The 21459-nt window shown below is 44.0% G+C and overlaps 1 protein-coding gene across 2 annotated transcripts in view; it reads right to left on the bottom strand.

The window, feature by feature from the left end:
- Nucleotides 1-9369: 9369 nt before the first annotated feature.
- The window catches only part of AMHR2 (anti-Mullerian hormone receptor type 2), a 139678-nt gene continuing 127588 nt past the window's right edge, over nucleotides 9370-21459 (bottom strand). For both annotated transcript variants that reach the window (XM_033939718.1, XM_033939717.1), the window contains exon 11: nucleotides 9370-10128. In XM_033939718.1, coding sequence (XP_033795609.1) covers nucleotides 9988-10128 — 141 coding nt within the window. In that variant the 3' untranslated portion in view covers nucleotides 9370-9987. The remainder of the gene's footprint in view (nucleotides 10129-21459) is intronic.

Below are 21459 nucleotides of genomic sequence, written 5' to 3'. Positions count from 1 at the left end.
TTGCTACTCCTTGAGTTTTGGCCAGGTACTAGTGACCTGGATTGTCCACCGTGAGAACAGGCTACTGGGCTTGATGGACCATTGGTCTGACCCAGTAAGGCTATTCTTATGTTGCAGCACTATACAACACTATGGGCTCCTTTTATAAAGGTGTGCTAGCGTTTTTAGCGCATGCACAAGATTAGCGCGCTATAGTGTGCACTAGCTGAAAAATTACTGCCTGCTTAAAAGGAGGTGGTAGCAGCTAGCATGTGCGGCATTTTAGCATGCGCTAAAGCCACTAGCGCACCTTTGTAAAAGGAGCCCTATATATTTCTCAATGGAGCAATCACTCAACACTATAAAGTATTCCTAGTTTTCCATTGAATCCTAATATCATTTGACCCACCTAAAAATTGTAATTTTATCTAATCATTAATACTAGGTGGAAAATTGCCTCAGACTTAGAGCATCTATAAACAAAGAATGTTTTTGTGCACTCTGAAGTTTGAACATCAATCATTGGCTTTTATCCACCATCTACCCCTTTATTTATTATTTTATTTATTTTTTATCTAAATTCTTATTTATAAAATTAATCCTCTATAATAAAACCCTAAGCGCGCATGCGCACTTAAGACTGCGTGTTCCCTGCCACCGTGGTCTCTGGGTCCGTACCGAATTTCATTTTCGAACATGGAGGCAGGGAACACGCCAGCGACTCCCCCTCCCACCTTCACTCCATCTCACTCCGTCTAACAGCGGTGTCAAACTCGCAGTTCCCCAGGAACTGTTTTGCGGCCCGCAGTCTGGCCGGCTCCCTTACCCTTGCCGAAGTTATTTTTAAGTTCAAAGCCGCCGCCACGGCTCCTCTCACGAGCTACACCTGCGTCAGAAGCCTCTCTGACATCACGTCAGAGGGAAGGCTTCCTACGCAGGTGTGGATCGTGAGAGGAGCCGCCGCGGCAGCTTTAAACTCAAAAATAACTTCTGCAAGGGTAAGGGAGCCAGCCAGAAATGCTGCTGCACAGGGGTGGAGGGAGGGAAATGCTGCTGCTGCACAGGAAAATGGAGGGGGAGGGACTGCTGCTGCTGCACAGGAAAGTGGGGGGGGAGGGAAATGCTGCTGCTGCACAGGGAAGGGTGGGAGGAAAATGCTGCTGCAGCACAGGGAAGTGGGGGGGGGGGAGGGAAATGCTACTGCTGCACAGGGAAATGGAGGGGGAGGGAATGTTGCTACACAGGGAAGTAGGGGGAGGGAAATGCTGCTGCTGCACAGGGAAATGGGATGGGGGAGGGAAATGCTGCTGCTGATGCACAGGGAAATAGAGAGGCAATGCTGCTGCTGCTGCACAGGGAAATAGAGGGGGAGGGACTGCTGCTGCACAGGGAAGGGGGGAGGGAAATGCTGCTGCTGCACAGGGAAGGGTGGGAGGGAAATGCTGCTGCAGCACAGGGAAATGGGGTGGGGGGAGGGAAATGCTGCTGCTGATGCACAGGGAATGGAGGGGAGGGAATGCTGCTGCACATTGAAGTGGGGGGGGAAATGCTTCTGCACAGAGAAATGGGATGGGGGAGGGAAATGCTGCTGCTGATGCACAGGGAAATGGAGGGGAAGGAATGCTGCTGCTGCACAGGGAAGTGGGGTGGGGGAGGGAAATGCTGCTGCTGCTGCTGCTGCTACTGCTGCACAGGGAAATGGAGGGGAGGGAATGCTGCTGCACAGGGAAGTGGGGTGGGGGAAGGGAAATGCTGCTGCTGCACAGTGAAATGGAGGGAGAGGGAATGCTGCTGCAAAGGAAACAGTGGGAGGGAAATGCTGCTGCTGCACATGGGCCAGGGAGAGAACTTGCTTTGATTTGGGGAAGAGGGGTGTGCTGGGGGCAGGGAGCAATCTTGGTTTGCTTTGGGAGGGAGACAGAAGGGGGCCACGGAGAAAGACAAAGAAAGGCAAGCAGGCATGGGGGTCACAGAGAGAGACAGAAAGGCAGGTAGGCAGCGCACGAGAACAAAAGACAGCAGGCAGGGAGAAAGACAGACAGACAGGGGGCCAGGCAGAGAGATAGACAGAAAGAAAGACAGACAGACAAAGGAGGCCAGAGAGAGAGAGACGGACAGAAAGAAAGTCAGACAAAGTGGGCCAGGGAAAGAGAAAGACAGACAGCGGGAGGGAGAGAGAGAGAAAGAAAGATAGACAGCAGGAGGGAGAGAGACAGAAAGAGACAGGGGCAGGGAGAGAGACAGGCAGACAAAGGGGGCCAGAAAGAAAGACAAACAGACAGCGGGAGGGAGAGAGGCAGAAAAAAAGGAAGAAAGACACAGGGGCAGGGAGAGAGATAGAAAGAAAGAATGACAGACAGACATATATTCTAGTACCCGTTAATGTAACGAGCTTAAACACTAGTAATTTAATATTTTAGTTCATACTTCTTTTTATCCTTGTTCAGGTCTTCATTCATTCATACATAGGTTTTATAGCACTGCAATTCATTTCCTCATATTTTTCTTCATAGTAATAAATGTTGCACCTTTGTTAAAGATTTAGCACATGTCCATATTCATATGCAGCTAAACCTTATTATCACTTCTGTTTTCTTCCTTCTTAATTCACATATGAGTTTCACAGAACTTTACCACCTATGATATTTTCTTTGCTTTAAAATTGGTGAGCAAAATAATATTATTTTCTATGAGAAGCACTCTTCATACTATTAAGCACAGTACTATATTCTCTGTATATATTAACGGTACCCATCTGTGTATTTCAAAGTTTTCAACTTCTAATCTTTGAGTTGCACATATAGCACGCCTAGTCCTCTAAGCCGCTTCTGTTTGTCCCATCGCGGCCTGCATTTTGCGGTCAGAAATTAGACCACTGAAATTACCATTCTTTGAATGGTAATATTCCTGAAAGGATATAGATATCTAGTTCAAACACTATCTTGCCACAGCTTTCTTTTTTTTTTTTTTTTTTTACATTAACCTTAAAATTAACAACTATCCATATCTCTTTCTTCATTGTAAACCTGTAGTCCTTCTCATAGCTAGTGGCAGCGTCTTTTTTTCTTTTTAAATATCAAGCAATGATGTCAAACCAATCACAATCGGGAAAATCATCTGATAACAATTTCAACTTTTGCTTCAATAAAAATGTTGCCACTCAATATTACTATTCAACCCGTATGGTATAATAGTATTTAGTTTAAAAATCCATTTTTGTTCTTTTTGAGCCAGAAACCTACTGAATTCTCCACCTCTCATACCCTTCAAGACTTTTTCCAAAACCAGTATTTTTAGAGATTTAAAACTCATGGTGCTTGTCTACACAGTATCTCATCAGTGGTGCTCCCAATACCTGTCTGTTATGTTCTGTTAATCTAATGTTCAACCTACGGGATGTTTGTCCAATATAAACAAGATTACATGGGCACTTTATTACATAAATCACCCCTTCTGACTTAGTTTGTTTTTTGTAATACATCATAATTCTTATTGTCTCCCGTGTTCACAAAGATGTTAGTACATTCCATCTGGGTGCACATCTGACAGCTCCCACAGCTACTGTGGCCTGCTTCTTCTTTTGACAACAAATTTTCTTCTGGAAGCATTGATGGGCATAGTAGCTCTTTTAGATTTTTATTTCTGCGTTACGCTATCCTGAGTGGTTTATCTTTAAATGTACCCCCCTATATTCAGCATATTCCAATATTTTCTTAACGTCTGTGCTGTATGCCAGCTATTTTGAGAATATGTTAGCACACAGGTAACACATTCATCTTGTTCAGTAACATCAATATTTGAATTCAAAAGCCAATTCCTATCATTAAATAAAGTTCTTTTGTAAGCCGATTTTATAATGCTAGCTGGATATCCCCTTTTCTCATATTTAACTTTCAACTCTATAGCCTGTATTTTATATTCATCATTAGATGTACAGATCCGTCTTAGGCGTAAAAATTGGGAAAAGGGTAATCCATTTTTTAATGGTATAGAATGGAAACTAGAGTAATGTAGCATCGAGTTTTTATACGTAATCTTTCTATATACTTTTGTAGTTATGTTCGTATCTTGTTTCCTAACCAGAACATTTAAGAATGATATTTCTTATTTGTCATAGGTAGAGTAAATTTTACTTTAGGATGACAGTTGTTAAGATATCCAATAAATTGTTCTAGTTTTCCTTCTGTATTTTTCCATATAAAGAAAATATCATGAATATATCTAGTTCACATAACTACCCGGGAGTAGTATTGAGATGAATAAACCCACTGTGTTTCAAACTCTGCCATGAAAAGATTGGCAACTGATGGGGCCATTGTTATCCCCCATAGCTATACCTGATGTCTGGCAGAATAATTCATTCTCAAACAGAAATAAAGCTCTCCTCTATCACAGTTTTTACTAATTTCACAATGAACTCGGTTGGTACAGTATGAGGACGAGGTCTAATTTCCAAAGATCTTTTAATAGTTAATAATGCCTCATGTTGTGATATGATTGTATATAATAAACATACGTCCTTCGTTACCATAAACATATCTGTTGTTACTGAGCATGACTGTACTTTTTTTCAAAAACTCTGTAGTATCTCTAGTGTATGAAGCTGTTTCTTTCACCAGAGGATATAAGAACTTGTCAATATATATGGAAGATGCCTCCAAAAAGGAACCTCTATTTGAAACAATGGGACGCCCTGGTGGTTTTTCAATCGATTTATGAATCTTAGGCAATAAGTAAATTACTGGGAGAGTAGGATGTAACACATTCAGGAACCTGAATTCTCTTTTCTTTAAGTATCCAATCTCTTTTGCTTGATATGTCATTTTATTAATCAGAATTTGTAAATCTGATGTTGGATCTACACTGCTAAGCTGGCGCCTGGCTTCAGTCAGATAATCTTCCTTATCCTGAAGGCCTATTGCCCCACCTTTGTCTGCTCTCCGAATGACTAGGTTTTTATCTTGTTTCAAAGTATATATCGCATCACTTTCTCCTTTAGTTAGATTGTACATAGGTTTATATCTCTTACTTTTATTTTCTATAATTTTTTTAGAAACTAGTTTGTAAAAAGTTTCAAGGATAGGGTCCATTGGTCCCAGAGGGATCCATATAGATTTTGGAAATACAATGGAACTACTGTATCTCTTCCAGACTCAGTTTCATTATGTTGACCCAAAAACATTTTTATTTTCAAAGTTCATATATACATTTTTCAATATCAACTTGTGTCTGAAAATGATCAGGTCTCCTGGTTGGTACAGATGTTAACCCTTTTGATAAAACTTGTGTTTCATCTTTAGTAAGCTTATATTTAGACAGGTTTATTATGTGGATTCCTGATACTGATTTGTCCGGATTCTCTGAGAACGGGTTTGAGGTCGTGGGTTGAAGTTCTGAAACTGTCCTCGGGTGTTTCCTCATCTCCAGCATCCTCGTCGTTGGTATCATTGTCTGTTGTCCAAAAAAAATCATCATCAGAACTGTAACTAGTATTTGAGGATTCCGAAGTCTTATCGAATGGCACCACCTTCTTATTGTTCTTTCCATTTTTCTCATTTGTTTTTTTATTTAACCAGGGATATACTTGTTGCCGTACATAATCCGCTTCATCTCTCTTAAACTTTTTGAACTTATCCTTTAGGACATCTGATCGGAAAGTGTTTTTTCATATTTTCTTGTTGTACTTTAAATTCAGCCTCTGAAGAATTTTCTTTTAATCGCTTAAGTTTTCCTTCAATCTCTTCTCTCATATTTTTCATAACTTGTTTAGTTTTATCAACTATCAGCATCATGAGATCAAGGGAGCATTTGTTCAATATTGCTACCCATTTTTCATTAAATTCTTTATCATCAGTAAACAAACGGGGTTCTTTAAAAATTCTTAATCCTCTAGGGATATATTCTTTTTTTGCAATATTGAGTTAATGTCGCTCCATGTAGTTCTGCCCTGATATATCTTTTAGATAGTAACAAAAGTTCTTCCCACAACAGTACACTATCCATGGTATTTTGTTCCCATGGAACAAAAGACAGAATATCTAGGACAGATTCAATAAAATCTGATGAGAAATTTAATCCCGTTTGCCATTAACTTTGAGCCATAATTGCACCTTCGAATACTATAAATGTAATATAACACCATGGGCTCCTTTTACGAAGCCGCGTTAGCGGATTTATTGCATGTATATTTTTAGTGCGCGCTAACCCTTGCGCTAGCCGAAAAACTACTGCCTGCTCAAGAGGAGGCGGTAGCAGCTAGCGCGGACGGCATATTAGCGTGCGCTATTACGCGTGTTAAACCGCTAACGCGGCTTCGTAAAAGGAGCCCTATATATTTCTCAATGGATCAACTCAACACTATAAAGTATTCCTACTTTTCCATTGAATTCTAATAATATCATTTGACCCACCTAAAAGTTGTCATTTTATCTAATCATGAGAAGGACTACAGGTTTACAATGAAGAAAGAGGTATGGATAGTTGTTAATTGTAAGGTTAACGTAAAAAATAAAAAAAATAAAGAAGCGGCTTAGAGGACTAGATGAAAGCCAAAAACTTTGAAATACACAGATGAGTATATGAACTTAATTATCAGACCTCGTATGTGTAAATGATCTCACAGAACAGGGTTTCTCAACCCAGGTATTGGGACACACCCAGCCAGTCTGGTTCTTAAGATATCCACAATGAATATGCAAGAGAGAAATTAGCATGCTGTATGCAAATCTTTCTCATGTTTCTTTCACCAGAGGATATAAGAACTTGTCAATATATATGGAAGATGCCTCCAAAAGGGAACCTCTATCTCATACATATTCATGGAGCGTGTCCTGAAAACCCAACTGGCTAGGTGTGTCCTGAGGACTGGGTTGAGAGCACCTGTCATAGAATAATGACTAGTGGAAAAATATGGGCTATGTTTTAATGGTGCTTACTTTGCCAGTGGCCATGCTCATGGGCATAATATGCAAATACACATATAAATTAAACTATTCTCTAATTTTATGTGCATTATTATGGCTCACATTTAGGTACAAGCATTTATACAAGCCATAAAGTTAGTGTAATCAATTGCATCTTAATTGTAGGCACACTTTCTGCCTCTTCCACTAATATTCTGCAGCGAATATGCCTACTTTTCTATATAGAATGGGCTTGAAATAAGCACCTTCATACCCTCTTTTCTTAGGCACCCTATTATAGAATTACCCCAGGTACGTGTACGTGCATATATAAGGTTTAATTTGTAGAAAGAAATGGGGAGCAGAGGTGAAGGAACTGTGGAGTCAGGGCCAGGAGTAGAAGCCACAGGAGATGAGAATTAGAGAATGACACGGTGGTTGTTACCCGCGGCTAGCCATGGGTAACCTGCCGAAATGGGGGAGAGAAAGGAAGTGGTCACCGCGGGTATGGGGAGAAGGCCATTCATCGCAGTGAAGGGAGGAAACACGCGCGGTCACTGATCGCACTCCCTCCCTCTATCCTGATCGCTGCCACCGCCTGAGCCTGATCACCACCGGGATGGAAACATCTGTAATATTTCTGCAGCAATGTGCTTTTGAACTCAGCTAGCGAATCACTGCTATATAAACACCTCTTACACTCCAGATGTTGACATCACACTTCACTGCAAATTGAATCTGTTCTTTATGGTGCTGTACGGTTTTCCTTTTCTAGTGATTACTCACTGTACATCCCGATAGCTGCCGCCACCTGAGCCCGATCGCCGCCGCCTGAACATCTCCCTCCCTGCCTTAACTTCGCGGCAGGGAATTTCTCTAAATGTGCTTCTTACCAGCAGCCAGAGCATTGAAATCACATATGGCTGCCGTAAAGGTCATCTCTGATGCAACCGGAAGTTGCATCAGAGATGACCTTTCCTGCAGCCACACGTGATTTCAACACTCTGGCTGCTGGTATGAAATATATTTAGAAATTGCCTGCTGTGGAGGTAAGGGGCAGGGAGGGAGAAAGGTAAGAAAGGTGGGGTGGAGAAAAACAGACGCTGAAGGGACCTGGGGAAGGTGGAGTGGAGGAAGTGGGGAGAAGACGCTGGGAAATGGTGAAGAGAGAGTGGGGAGAAGATGCTGGGAAATGGGGAAGAGAGAGTGGGGAGAAGACGCTGGGAAATGGGGAAGAGAGAGTTGGGAGAAGACGCTGAAGGGAAATGGGGGAGACAGAGTGGGGAGAAGATGCTGAAGGGAAATGGGGAACAGAGAGTGGGGAGAAGACGCTGAAGGGAAATTGGGAGACAAAGTGGGGAGAAGACGCTAAAGGGAATGGGGAAGTGAGAGTGGGGAGAAGATGCTGGAAGGGAAGAAGACAGAGATGCCAGACTATGGGGAAACGGAGGGAAGAAAATGGGTGTCAGACCAATTGGGGGGGGTGTGAAGGGAGAGGCACAGTAACAGAGCAAATGGAAGGCGCAGAGAGAAGACAGACAGTGGATGGAAGGAATTGAATGAGAAGATGCGGAAAGCAGAAACCAGACAACAAAGGTAGAAAAAAAATTCTATTTATTTATTTTTTTTTGTTTTTGTTTTAGGATAAAGTAATATATTAGTTGTGTTGATAAAAATTTATAAACAAAGCCCTGCCAGCTGAACATCTTTTTCTCCAGTTCAGCAGCCAGAAATTTGATTTATAAGAAAGGAATAAGCTAAATATTGCAGTACTGAGGCTTGTATGGATGCTGCGAGGACTGGGCGGTGAAGGGGATAGCGGTGATGGTGACGGGGCGGTGAAGGGAATGGCGGTGATAGGGCAGTGAAGGGGATGGTGGGCCGGGGAAGGGGGAGTGACAGGGATAGATTTTTTCTCCGTGTCATTCTCTAATGAGAATCAGAGCTATTTAAGCATTGTAGCTGTTCCCTGCTCAGCTCTAAGCTCTCCTTCTCCCCGGTTAGGTTATAAAAGTTAGACTGTTCTAAATCTAATAGATGCTGGCACTGTCATCTAGATATTGGGACACTGGATCATCTGTTGTTCTATTGTCCTTTGATACTTAATTTTTGGAGGTCAATATGGGGTAAGATTAACAACATAGTGGAATCATCAATTCCACTGACGTACGAGGCGATAATATGTGGAACATTATTACATGTTAAGCCCCCTATGGATCGATATAAATGCCGTCTTTTCCTAATCATGACCGGGATAGCCATGCAGATGGTAACCCATAATTGGAAGAATTACGATCGCCTAAATTTTCCTTTCTGATGGGCAAATCTGTGCTCCAGAATGAATGCCGATAGTTTGGGGCACAGAAATTTATTTAAATTGGTTTGGGGCCCGTTGACATTTTATGTTACTTCACTATAGTAGGTCTTAGATTATGAGTCAATTTTTATTTTCGTACACATCCAGGGAAGGGTGGGAGAGGGTGATATTTCTGTCCTAATTTTGACCTTTGAGTATTTACACCTGGGGGGATGGGAGGAGGATGGGAGGATATTATTAATCTGAATAGGGTAAGGTTATTGGGAAAATCTAAGTTTCTGTGTTTTATTGATTAAGAATTGGGTGAGGGGGGATAAAATGGTTGGTTATGTATATTTGTAAGTTAAATGTGCTTTTATTGACTTATTATATGTTATAGATTGTGACTTGCACTACTGACATTTGGAAAATCAATAAAGAATTTAAAAAAAAAAAAGAAATATAATGGTGGAATTGGGTTCCAGGCCATTCCACCAGAAATTACGTCCTGTGTGTGTATCTATAGGGTTACCAGATGTCCTTGAAAACCCATACATGTCCTCGTTTTAGAGGACTGTCCGGGTTTCTTGACGGATTTTCCAAAACCCGGAAGTTTGTCCAGGTTTTGAAAAGCCTCGAGCTTAGAGGTCAGAAAAAAACAGATGTGGCTTTTGGGGGAGGAAGCAGAACAGGGCAGGGCCATGCGGCCGGGTTTCTTCCTGTTTAAATATGGTAACTCTATGTATGTACAGTATGTTTGCATGTAGTTGAATACATAGAGGTGGTGGTAGTGTTGGAGAAGGCAAGGAGTTATTCCACATGTTGACCATTTTCCAAGGTCCCATATTCCATGAGCTGCTGAAGGCGCTGTTCTGTACAGTCAGCAGTCAGTCGTCCCTCCGGGTCAGGGTCCCAGCAGCTCTCCAGGGTTTCCTTCAGACAGCTGTATATCTGAAAGATAAAATGGATGTGAAGCTAAGCATCTCTTAGACACCACTCCTCCTCTCTCTCTCAAGTCTGTCTATCACTTATACTCACTACTTGTCCCATGGACCTAAAGTCCTACTCTAGGCTAGATCCTTTCCTGATTAATGCAGTGTTCAAAGTACAGTAAAAGACAGAAAACTGTGACTTTTTTTCTGTTCTGAAGGCGACATTGATGTGTCAGTTCTTTGCCCTGTAACACTGTAATGAAGAAGAAAGACAAACCCTTCAGTATAGCCACTCCATTCTGTCTGATCCCTGGAAGTGTGCAACTAACAAAATGAGACCAATTCAACTAATGGTGATTGACAGCAGTGCTGCAGTTGAGTTTAGCTGGGTGCATTAGCAGTCTACAGCTAGGACTGCTGCGAGGATGTGAGGCATCCTATACCTTTAGTTCTGTTCCCCACCTCCTCTGAACTTTTGAGGTCATCCCACCACCACCCTCCCAGAATGATCCTGAATAGAGAATGACACGGGAAAAAAATCTGTCCCCGTCACTGCCCGGTCACCGGACCACCATCTCCTTCACCACCCCGTCCCTGACGTCCCCTTCACTGCCCTGTCCCCGTCCCCGCCGTCCCCTTCACCACCCCGTCCCCGTAGCATCCACCCTTCCCTCTCGCCACCTCACCGCCCTTCAGCGGCCCGAGAATCTCCCTCCCTTCCCTTTACCTTCGCAGCATAAAGAAACTTAATGGAAGGAAGGCGCGCGGTCCCTTCCCTCCCTCCCTCCCTCTGGCCAAATCTGTCTCCCTCCCTCTTACCTTCGCAGCGCTTTAGAAAAGAAACTGATGCCAGCGAAGCCTGCCTGTGCACCCTGCAGTCGCGTGTGTGTGGGCGTAAGCTTCTACTCTGACAATTGTCATTTTATAAACACAAATAAAACAGAGCAAGGTTCAACAAAGCCCATCTCCCCTCCCTTTCACAAATATCCCCTTCACTATTGTGAAAACTGAATAAACCAAATTACAACTGAATGCTACATAGAAAAATCAAGCTAACAGAATATTTTAGTCACACATGGCATGAATAATGTTAGGGGAGTGCAACTAGGGCAACTGCCCCCTGGTCAGAGAGAGAACCCTAAGCCAGTTGGAAGCTAAATAAGCTCAGCCTGGACTTTGCGGTCCTCAGTTATGTCTAATACCAGCTCTAGCAGAATACATATTTCAAATCTAAAATATTCTAATCACAAAATATAAAATAAATTAATTTTTTTCTTTTTGTTGTCTGGTAATTTTATTCTTCAAATCACATTGGTCTTAGGCTTTGGTTTTGGGTTCCTTCTGTCTTCATCGTGGCATGGCTGGCTCTTGAAGGTAAAATAAGCGCATGAGAAGCTGGGGAGGAGATGCCGAGTCTGACACGGGCACAATTTTTTTTACCACAGGAGTAAGACTTTTCACCGCTCCCACGGGGCGGTAAAAGGTCTTGTCCCCATTCTCGTGGGGCGGTGAAAGGTCTTGTCCCCATTCCTGTGGTAAACCAGTTGCAAATGTTCCCATTCCTGCAGATTTACTGCGGTGACACGCGGTTTACCACGGTAAACGGCCCCCGTGTCATTCTCTAATTCTGAAAAATACCGTACGTGATTAAATATTGTACTTTGAAATAGAAAGCTTTGTTTTATACATGATGATAGATATATATGATAGTGAAGCAGGACCTTTGGACACTTCCATTTGGGCACCAGGGTATAGGTATTATCCTTTAGGTATATTTATGTTTCTTAAAAACTTTCTATACCGCATACACAGCCCAAAAAAGGATAAAAGTGGTTTACAATATACAAATACAAACAATTTTGAAAAGAACTCTATTCACATATAAAGGAAAGAAATTTTTTTAAAAAATCCATAATCTTCTTATGACCATCAATTTATCAAAAGTAAATTAAAATAATCAATACCCTAAAAATTTTATTAAGATAGATAACAGCGTTATGCAAATTGCAGTCCCAAACTTATTTTTTTAAGTTAAAAAAGCCATTGGCACTCAACTTTTGGACACCCAAACTGGCGGTGTCAGATCCCAGTGAGTGTGAGGGAGGGGAGACTTTTAGACACTGCCCAATTGGGGTGCTCAAAAGTCCAGTACCAATACAACAGCACCCAAACAGCAATGCCTAAACACCGGCACCTAAAAGTCATGCTCCTGTCCGTGGTGCATAGTGATCTTGATACCTGATAGGAAATAAGCATTTTTGATAGATGATATGTCAACTCCTTGTAGAATGTTTTGTGCATGAGGAGAATTTTACACAGAATTCTGCTTTGTATTGGCATCTAATGGTCTTTGCTCAGTAAAGGGGTAACATAGTCATAATGGTTGGCATTGTAGAAAAATTTTACTGCTACATTCTGAAAACATAAAATGGCATGAAGAAGACCTAGCAGAAGAGAGTAACAATAATGCAGTCACATCTGGACAATTACAAATATTAAGGTCTTCATCCTTCTCCAGGAAACATTTGATTGGCTTGATTTTTCACAAGCCAATAATCACCTAATGAATAAAGACCGAGATGTGTGGTCGAAAAGTAATGTACTATCAAATGGTCCATCTAATGAGCGAATGTTATCCTGTACTTGAAAAAAGCTGATCTTAACCCTTCCTCACCTTCTAACTACCGTCCCATAGCAAATATCCCTTTCCTGACTAAAATGCTAGAGGCCATCATCTGCACTCAGCTTTCTTCTTACCTAGAGAGATTCTCCATTCTCTTACCTTACCAATATGGCTTCAGACCCAACTTCAGCACTGAATCCCTACTGGTCTCACTAATTTCAAAGGTGCAACAATAACACTTTCGTAATAAGTTTGCTGTCCTATTACAATTCGATCTCTCTGCAGCTTTTGATGTTGTCCACCACGATATTCTAATTGATCAACTTTCTGAGATAGGCATCGACTCCATAGTCTTAGAGTAGTTCTCGAACTTCTTATGTTCCCGCTCCTACACTGTCAACACAAATGGCACCACGTCCGCTCCTTGGAAACCAACTTGCGGAGTCCTGCAGAGATCACCCCTATCCCCTATTTTCTTCAACATCTAAATGTCTTCCCTGAAACTCTTCCATCTATCTTCTCTTAAAACTATCTATACATATGCTGATGACTTCCTTCTCGAGACAGACTCGAACCTTACCAACCTCTCTGAGAACATAACAGCTTGCATAACGAAACTCCAATCCTGGTCCTTCTTAGTTCAAATGAAACTGAACGAGTCCAAAAAAACTACTCTGGCTCAGCCCAAAATTAGAACAGCTGCCTACCCTCTTCGCACTGTCCTCTGGTGCCACATTGCAGCTTGAGTTCTCAAAGCAAAGTTCTAGGCATCATTATCAACTCTTCTCTTTCCTTCAATGACCACCTCAACTCCTTGGTAAAATCATGCTTTTTCAGCCTCCACATGCTGAGGAAAGTGAGATCCTGCTTCCGCCAACAACATTTTGCTATCCTTGTTCAATCCATCATCCTCTCCAGACTAGACTATTGTAATTCCATCTATCTAAGTCTAACTAAAAAAAGTCTTCAAAGACTTCAACTAATTCAGAACACTGAGGCCAAGTTGATCTTCGCAAAATGCAAATTTGTTCATGTTTCCCCACTTCTGTCCAAACTCCACTGGCTCCCAGTAATTTCCAGGGTTCATTTTAAATGCGCCTGCCTAGCTTTTAAGGTCCTACCCAGCATCCTCCCTCCCCTACTCCCACTATCTTGGAACTCCTCGAGTCCTGACACCACCAGGCCCACCCAAAAGCTTAAACTATCCTTCCCCTCGCTAAAAGGTATCCTCTATGCGGGAAAATTAGGAAAATCTCTCTTTTTCAGAATCACAGGGCTTTGGAATAATATTACTACTCCACTACGGAATCAGGGCTTCTTCCAACTATTCCGTAAGCACCTGAAAACTAGGCTTTTCACAAAAATGTAATGCTCTCCTCCCCCCTGTACTCAACCTCCAAATCCTTTATGTTATTCCTTCCTATATTAAGCTCTTGTAAACCGTACCGAGCTCTATAATTATGGAGAGGATGTGGTATATAAACTTAAGGTTTAGTTTAGTTTAGGCCTAGATTCACTAAGCTCACCTTTGTTGGCCGATCTGTGGACGATCCGTGGCCAAGTCTTCATGCAAATTATTTGATCAGAGGCATGTCCCACACCGACCCCACGGATCGCTGCAGAGCAATCCAGACGCATGCGCAGACCGCATAAGCGAGGTCAAAACAAAGCGGGGGGGGGGCTGCAGTTTTGAGTGGACATTAATGGAACAGATTACAGAACACGCTTTAGCCAGATATGACATAACATGCTGCAGGCAGATATACAGAATATGCTTTTAACCCACGAGTTAAAACCACGGGCTTGCACTGCAGAGACAGGGCAGCAGAGAGCAGCAGAGTCGTTTGGGACAGGGTGGCAGAGAACAGGACAGTCGGCAAGGACGTGAACAACTGGTCCTCAGCAGTCGCTTCTTATTGGATCTGCCAGCCCAATCGGTGTTCCTTCTGTTTAGTGAATTGCTGCCTTCCTACTTTGCATGTCATTTCCCCTCATTTGCATGGGTGGATCAGATCGGGTGGGAGGTTGATCGGCCAGGAGGTTAGTGAATCAGGTCGGGTCAGAGAAGGCTCGCAAACTGGTCCGGAGAAGGCTCGCAAAGGTTAGTGAATCTAGCCCTTAGTTCTATGCAAGCCCCAAACATCTCTGAACAAATCCCCCCTTCCCACCTACTTGCCCAGGATTTTAACTCTGAATCCTTTCCATACGTATATAAGTGTTCAAATACATTGTAAAACAGTAATACTATCCAAAACATAAGTCTATATTAATAACTAAGTTGCATACTCCTCTCAACTGCCTCATTCTGTCAGGGGTGTCAAACTCAGTCACATAAGGGGCCGAAATCTAAAACAAAGGCTAAGTCACGGGCCAAATTTTTTATTAAGATACTTAGGGGTCCTTTTATTAAAGTACGCTAACCGATTTAGCTCGTGCTAAATGTGCACCTTAATAAAGACTTTTCCATTCTCTTTTAAGTTCTAGTTCACGCTTGCTGTTTAACACCAGCTCTGGCAGGATACACATTTCAAATCTGACATATTGTAATCACAAAACAGAAAATAAAATTATTTTTTCTATGTTTTGTTGTCTGATCATTATTCAAATCATGTTGGTCCCAGGCTCTGGTTGGCTTCTGATAACTCGCTTGCCAGGGTCTCCTTCCCATTTGTAATTTTCTTCTTTCTCCATGCTAACCATCCATCTTCCATCTCTGTCCTCCCCTTCCATTTCCCTTCCCTCCCCCAGAGGTCTGTCATCTTTCTTTTTTTTTCGTCTCCATCCCCACAGCTTCAGCGAAGGACCCCAGCAACTCCTTTTCTCAACTACCCTTTCATCCAGCATCTCTCCCTCCTTCCCCACCATCCCTGGGTCCACCATCTTTCCCTTTCTCTTCCCAACTACCCTCTTATCCAGTATCTCTATCTCCCTACCCCATCCCTCCATCCCATTGTCCACCATCTCTCTCCCTCTCCTCTATTTTAGACCCATTATTTCTTCCCTTCCCCCCTCAGTCCAGCATATGCACGTCTCTTTGGACCCTGCCATCCCCCTCCCCCCCCGAAGCAGAAATCTTGAGCAGCATCTGTTTATCCCCCCTGTGAAACAGAACTTTGCATTGCATTTTTCTATCCCTCCCTCCCATCCCCCCATGCAGTAGACCCCTTCTTCCCTTCTGATGTCATCAGTGACATGGCAGAGGGAATCACCGGAGGGAGAAGGCCACAAAGCAGCCTATTTAGAGTGCTGCTGACACTGCTGGAGGGAGGTTTGTTGTTTGTCTCGCGGTATTGATGTTTATCTCGTGGTAGGAGGGATGGCGAGGCTTGGATGGGAGGATCAGCGGGGGTTCAGCTACATGGCGAGGTGGGGGGGAATGGGGGCGCTGCTGGCGAATCCAGGGATGCAGTCAGGGAGTGTTTGGGACATTTGGGAGGGGCTTCGGGGTCGCACCAGCTGGCCGCCCTGACATTTTCGGGCCCAAGGCACGTGCCTACTGGGCCTACACTTTAATTCGGCCCTGATAATACAAACTCATCTGCTGTATATACTGGTGAAAGAGTTTTGGAAGTTTGATTGGATCAAAAATAACTATATGAAACGGATGACACAAGTAGTTATTGGAAGAGCAGATATGTTTAGAAATACAAGATATTTTAGGATGTTTCAGCAGTGATTTATAATCACATGGAACAGATTTGTATTGCCAGATATTAGCGGGGGATGTATGTCGCTGTCACTATCTTTTCTGCCTTCCTTAGGGGCTTCCTAAGCAATCCAAGTTCAGAAGAGAACCAGGGTTTTATGTTTAGACAAAGTTTTAGTGACCTTCTTTAAGGAAGCAAGGATGTCAAGGGAAGGATGAAGATAGAAACATGATGGCAGATAAAGGCCAAATAGCCCATCCAGTCTGCCCATCTGCAGCATCCTCTATCTCTTCTTCTCCCTAAGAGATTCCACAAATTGTGACATTTCCGCTCCCCGAGACGGTCATGGCCGAGGGAAACCCCAGCCTAAAACCTGTGCCCGAGACCAGGGAGTGATCGAGGATGAACAGGCAGGGGATACCGAAAGCAGAGCTGCCTATCCTGAGCCATCTGAACCTGATCAGGAGCCAGAATACAAGTTAGCTCCACGGCCCAGTAAAAACCCCAGCTACACTAAGAGGTTTAATCAGGCTCCCAGTGGTATTCTGCCCAGCAACCTGGGGGGGAGCCCAAGAGCATGAAAGCCAGGCACACACACACCTAGTACAGGGTGTGGCCCAAAGACTCTTAAGCAGCTCTCCAAGGCAGTAAGACAGGCTGCACACGAGGACCTGGCAGAGAAGGTTCTCCAGACCAGGCAAAGGCCAGACCTCGCTCAGGAACCCATGGAGTGTGAGGATTCCATTGCTCAGGAGCCATCAGAGCAGCTGGGTATTCCAGAAAATATGGACACGGATGAATGGACAATGCCTGAAGCTGACATCGAGGAAGCCATGGATGTGAGCTTGGCAGCTTCTCACTAAGTACTGCAGGTACCGAGCTGTATAAGAATATAGTGGTGAAGATTGATAGAAAACTATTTTTGTTTGGTGTGTAAAGGCCCACGGGACTCCTACGGGGATGAAAACAACCTACCTAAATTCTGGCGATGCAAGCATGCAGCTTACAAGTCTGGCGTCGCGTCGGGAAATAGCCATGTTGAGCAGTGAGCTCAGCACGTACACAGATGAAAGCCTTGCTTGCTGATTGGTCCGGCGGCCCCGCCCCACCGTGCCGCCGGACCAATCAGCAAGCAAGGCTTTCCTCTGTGTACGTGCTGAGCTCACTGCTCAGCATGGCTATTTCCCGACGCGGGCATTAGGCTGTTTTTTGTCATTTCGGGGGGGGATGGCAGCGGCAGCAGCAGCCTGAAAAAGAAATCATCCTGGCCGGGTTCGGTGTCATGCTCCGGAGCTTCTACAGCCTTCCTATCTCCCTCTCCCTTCTACCTGCGGCTCTCTTCGGCAACTCAGCAGCAACGATCGACACAAGCTTCTGGCGTCGGGGCCTACCCTCTGCGAGTCCCGCTTGTTTCAACTTCCTTTTTCCACAAAGGTGGGACTCGTAGAGGGAAGGCCTCGATGTCGGCAGCTTGTCTTGATCACCGCTGCTGACGAGTTGCTTAAGAGAGCCGCGGAGCAGGGGGGTGTTGCCAGGTGCAGGTAGAAGGGAGAGGGCCAGATGCAGGACTCGTGGGGAGGAGGAGAAGAGAGAGGGGAGAGGGTGAGGGAGGAGAAGAGGCAGAAGAGATGAGGGAGGGGGAGAGAGCGTAGAGAGGGGTGAGGAGAGGAGAGAGAGAGGGAGAGAGAGAAGGAGAGAAACAAAAGGAAATATTTCATACTGGGCTGGGCCGGAGTGGAGAGGGGTGAAAGATTCTGGCTACAGGTGCAGTAACAAAGGAAAAGGGGGGAAAGCTGAAAATGGAGATAGTGACACAAAGAAGAGAAAGGGTAGCAGGACCTTCTGAATAAGGATAGAGATACAGAGGGGACATGAAGAGGAGGTGAAATAGAGACATAGAAGTAATGCTGAAAAAGTGTGGGTGGGGGGGGGAGATAAAGACATTGAAAGGGCAAATGGTGAACATGGGGTAAAGACAAGACAGAGACAAATGAAGATTCTGAAAAAGTGGTGAGTTAGGGATATAGGTGAGATGGACACAAAGAAGGGTGATGCTGGAAAATAGGTGGAATGGTAATTCTGACAGACACAGAAGGGAAATGCTGGATCAAGGAGAGATGGGCTCAGGCTGGATGGAATGAGGAGAAATGCCTTGTTGGCCCGGAACTTCTCTCTACGTCAGAATTGACGTCAGGGAGCGGAATGCTGGTCAGCGCGACGCTTCTGCAGGGAAAGCTTGGGACAGCGGTGGCTTGGGACTATTCCCCGATGGCGGTGGCAGCAAACCGAGTGGCTTGGGGGAGGGCACGGAGAAAGAAAAAGAAAGGGGGCAGACAGAGAGACAGAAAGAAGGGGAACAGGGAGACAGAAAGAAAAAGTTGGGGGAGAGAATGAGGTCTGGAGGAGAGGAAACATACAGGAGGCTGAAAGAAAGGAAGAAAGATTGGATGCACAGTCAAGAGAAGAAAGTGCAACCAGAGACTCATGAAATCACCAAACAGCAAAGATAGGAAAAATGATTTTATTTTCAATTTAGTGATCAAAATGTGTCTGTTTTGAGAATTTATATCTGCTGTCTATATTTTGCACTATGGCTCCGTTTTACTAAACCGCAATATTGTTTTTTAGCGCAGGGAGCCTATGAGCATTGAGAGCAGCGCGAGGCATTCAGCGTAACTCCCTGTGCTAAAACCTACTATTGTGGTTTAGTAAAAAGGGAGGGGGTGTATTTGTCTATTTTTGTATTTTGTTACCGAGGTGACATTGCATAGAGTCATCTGCCTTGGGAAATGTTATGGCAGATATCTTTGTTTTGTGTTCTTAATGCATTTCTGGTTTTTATTTCTACAGTGTTGAAGTACTTGTTGGCCCTTGCTGTGACTGGTGGGGATCCCCAAGCACCGCCAGCAGAGGACCTCCTCTAGAGATGGTCAGAACTCCCCTCCACCAAGCTGCAGCAGGCGGCTGCAGCATCCATGCTGCCACTGAGGATGCCCAGCATCTGTGACTCAGGACGCTACTGCTGCATGCCAAGCTTGGCACAAAAGGGACCCCAAGGCCCAACTGCCTAAGGAAGTCCTCTCACGACTGACAGTGTGTAGGGTTCTCATCAGGCTGAGTATATATTTTTATATTTACATTAGAGGTTCTGGGAGATCACCCATTTACAAAGTATGTATTCATTCCAATTAATATTTCCAAATTAATAGTCTCTTTGCTATTTGTAAATGGGTCTCTACCAGAGCCTTAATATTCCAGTAGCATAATTAAATAAAATAACTATTTCCTGTAAGTTTATAGGGAAGGATGGTGACGGAGGGGATTCCTCGCGGGACGGGTGGGGACGGAGGGGATTCCTCGCGGGGACGGGTGGGGACGGAGGGGATTCCTCGCGGGGACGGGTGGGGACGGAGGGATTCTCACGGGGACGGGTGGGGAAGGAGGGATTCCTCACGGGGACGTGTAAAGCCAAGCTCAGAGCAGTGCTGCACCAGCTTGATTACGTTGCTGCACTCCAGCTGTGCAAAAGCCCAGAGAAACTGAAGAAAGTTTTCTGGCTTGTGAAGCAGTTTCCCTGTTAGCTATCTAAGTTCCAAGGACTCACAGAATTGGGGTAGGAGCCCCGAAGATCTGAGGGTTGGGATTCAGAGGGAGCTTGTTAAAGCTAAGTAATAAAAGGGGAACCAGCAATTCTGTGGCCCAACAGTGGGAAGGACTGAAAACGGATTATTGCTGGAATAACAAGAGCCTGCGGTAAGGCTTTATTTTTTTTTCTTTTCACGATTGAAGTTTGCTTTACAATGTGAAATGTAAGTGCCTGGTGAAGAAACCAGATTTTTGGATTGAAAGTCCAGGACTCAAGAGTATTCTTGAGGACTTCTTATGGGACTAGTTTTGTGTGCTCTTACAGAGACTGTGGTTCAGTGCAGGGTGAAGCCCTAGAACCTTGATTGTGAACTTACCTAACATAAACCCTGAAGTTCTTTCACTGAACTGTTTGGAAGATAAAAATCTGTTGTTTTTTTCTTTGGGAAAAAGGAAGCTTGCACGCTAGTGCTTCTTTATATGATTTTTGGTTTTTCTAATCATTGTGTTTTGGATACAAATTAAACTTTGGACATTGTTTTGATTTGACTTGGCTCGCTGTACTTTATTGTAGCGAAGCCCAAAGTATTGGGACACCAGTGAGGTCTTCCACTTTGGGAGCCACGCCAGGGTAGTGCTGCTGCCTGTCGGTGGTCTTTCACAAGCTTCTAGAGACCCCGACAGGTGACAAAATCTACCACCATTTCTGTAAAAAAGTATTTCCTTAGATTACTCCTGAGCCTATCACCTTTAAACCTATGCCCTCTCACTCTGGAGTTTCCTTTCAATTGAGAGACTCACCTCATGTATTTATGTGATGAGTGAAGGCTATTGATCTCTCAACTCAAAATAAATCTGAGAATTCATCCAAGACTGGTATGCACAAAGTAGCGATCTCAGTCTTATCTTGGCTACAAATATTATGGGTCCAAGTAGATTGAATGGGGAACTCACAGCTGATAGGGGGAGAGAACAGTGCATTTATACTAAAAATCACAAAATAAATGTAGTGGACAAAAATGAAACAAGAATAAGAATCATTTTACAGACCTCAGATCTAAGTAATGACCTGCTTGATGCATAGGAGCCAGCTCTATGGTGCTTGAGCACCCCAGTATTGAACAAATTCCTTGACTGTGTCCAGGGAGAGGTAATATCTGTTGGGATTAGCACCCCCCAATAATTCTGAAAAGTTGGCTCCTATGGCTTGATAGGTAGGGACAGTAGAGATTGCAGGCAGTCCCTGGGTTAAGAACATCTGACTTACGTCAGACTCATACTTATGATCCGAGGTCCTGCCTCTCCCTTCCTGTGCCAATATGTCCCCTCTTCCTCCCTTCCTATCCAAATGTGACCCTCCTTCTCCCTTCCGTGTCCCAACTTCCCCTCATCGTCCTTCCCTCCATTCTGCATCTCAAATTCGTGCCTCCCTCCATCCCATGAGAGTTTACCTCTGCTGGTCGACTGCCTTCTCCCAGCTGCACTTCTCTTTGCA

The sequence above is a fragment of the Geotrypetes seraphini genome, chromosome 3, assembly GCF_902459505.1.
Source record: "Geotrypetes seraphini chromosome 3, aGeoSer1.1, whole genome shotgun sequence".
Taxonomy (NCBI): Eukaryota; Metazoa; Chordata; class Amphibia; order Gymnophiona; family Dermophiidae; genus Geotrypetes; species Geotrypetes seraphini.
Note: the sequence above shows the minus strand (reverse complement) of the source record. Positions and strands in the feature narration are given on the sequence as shown.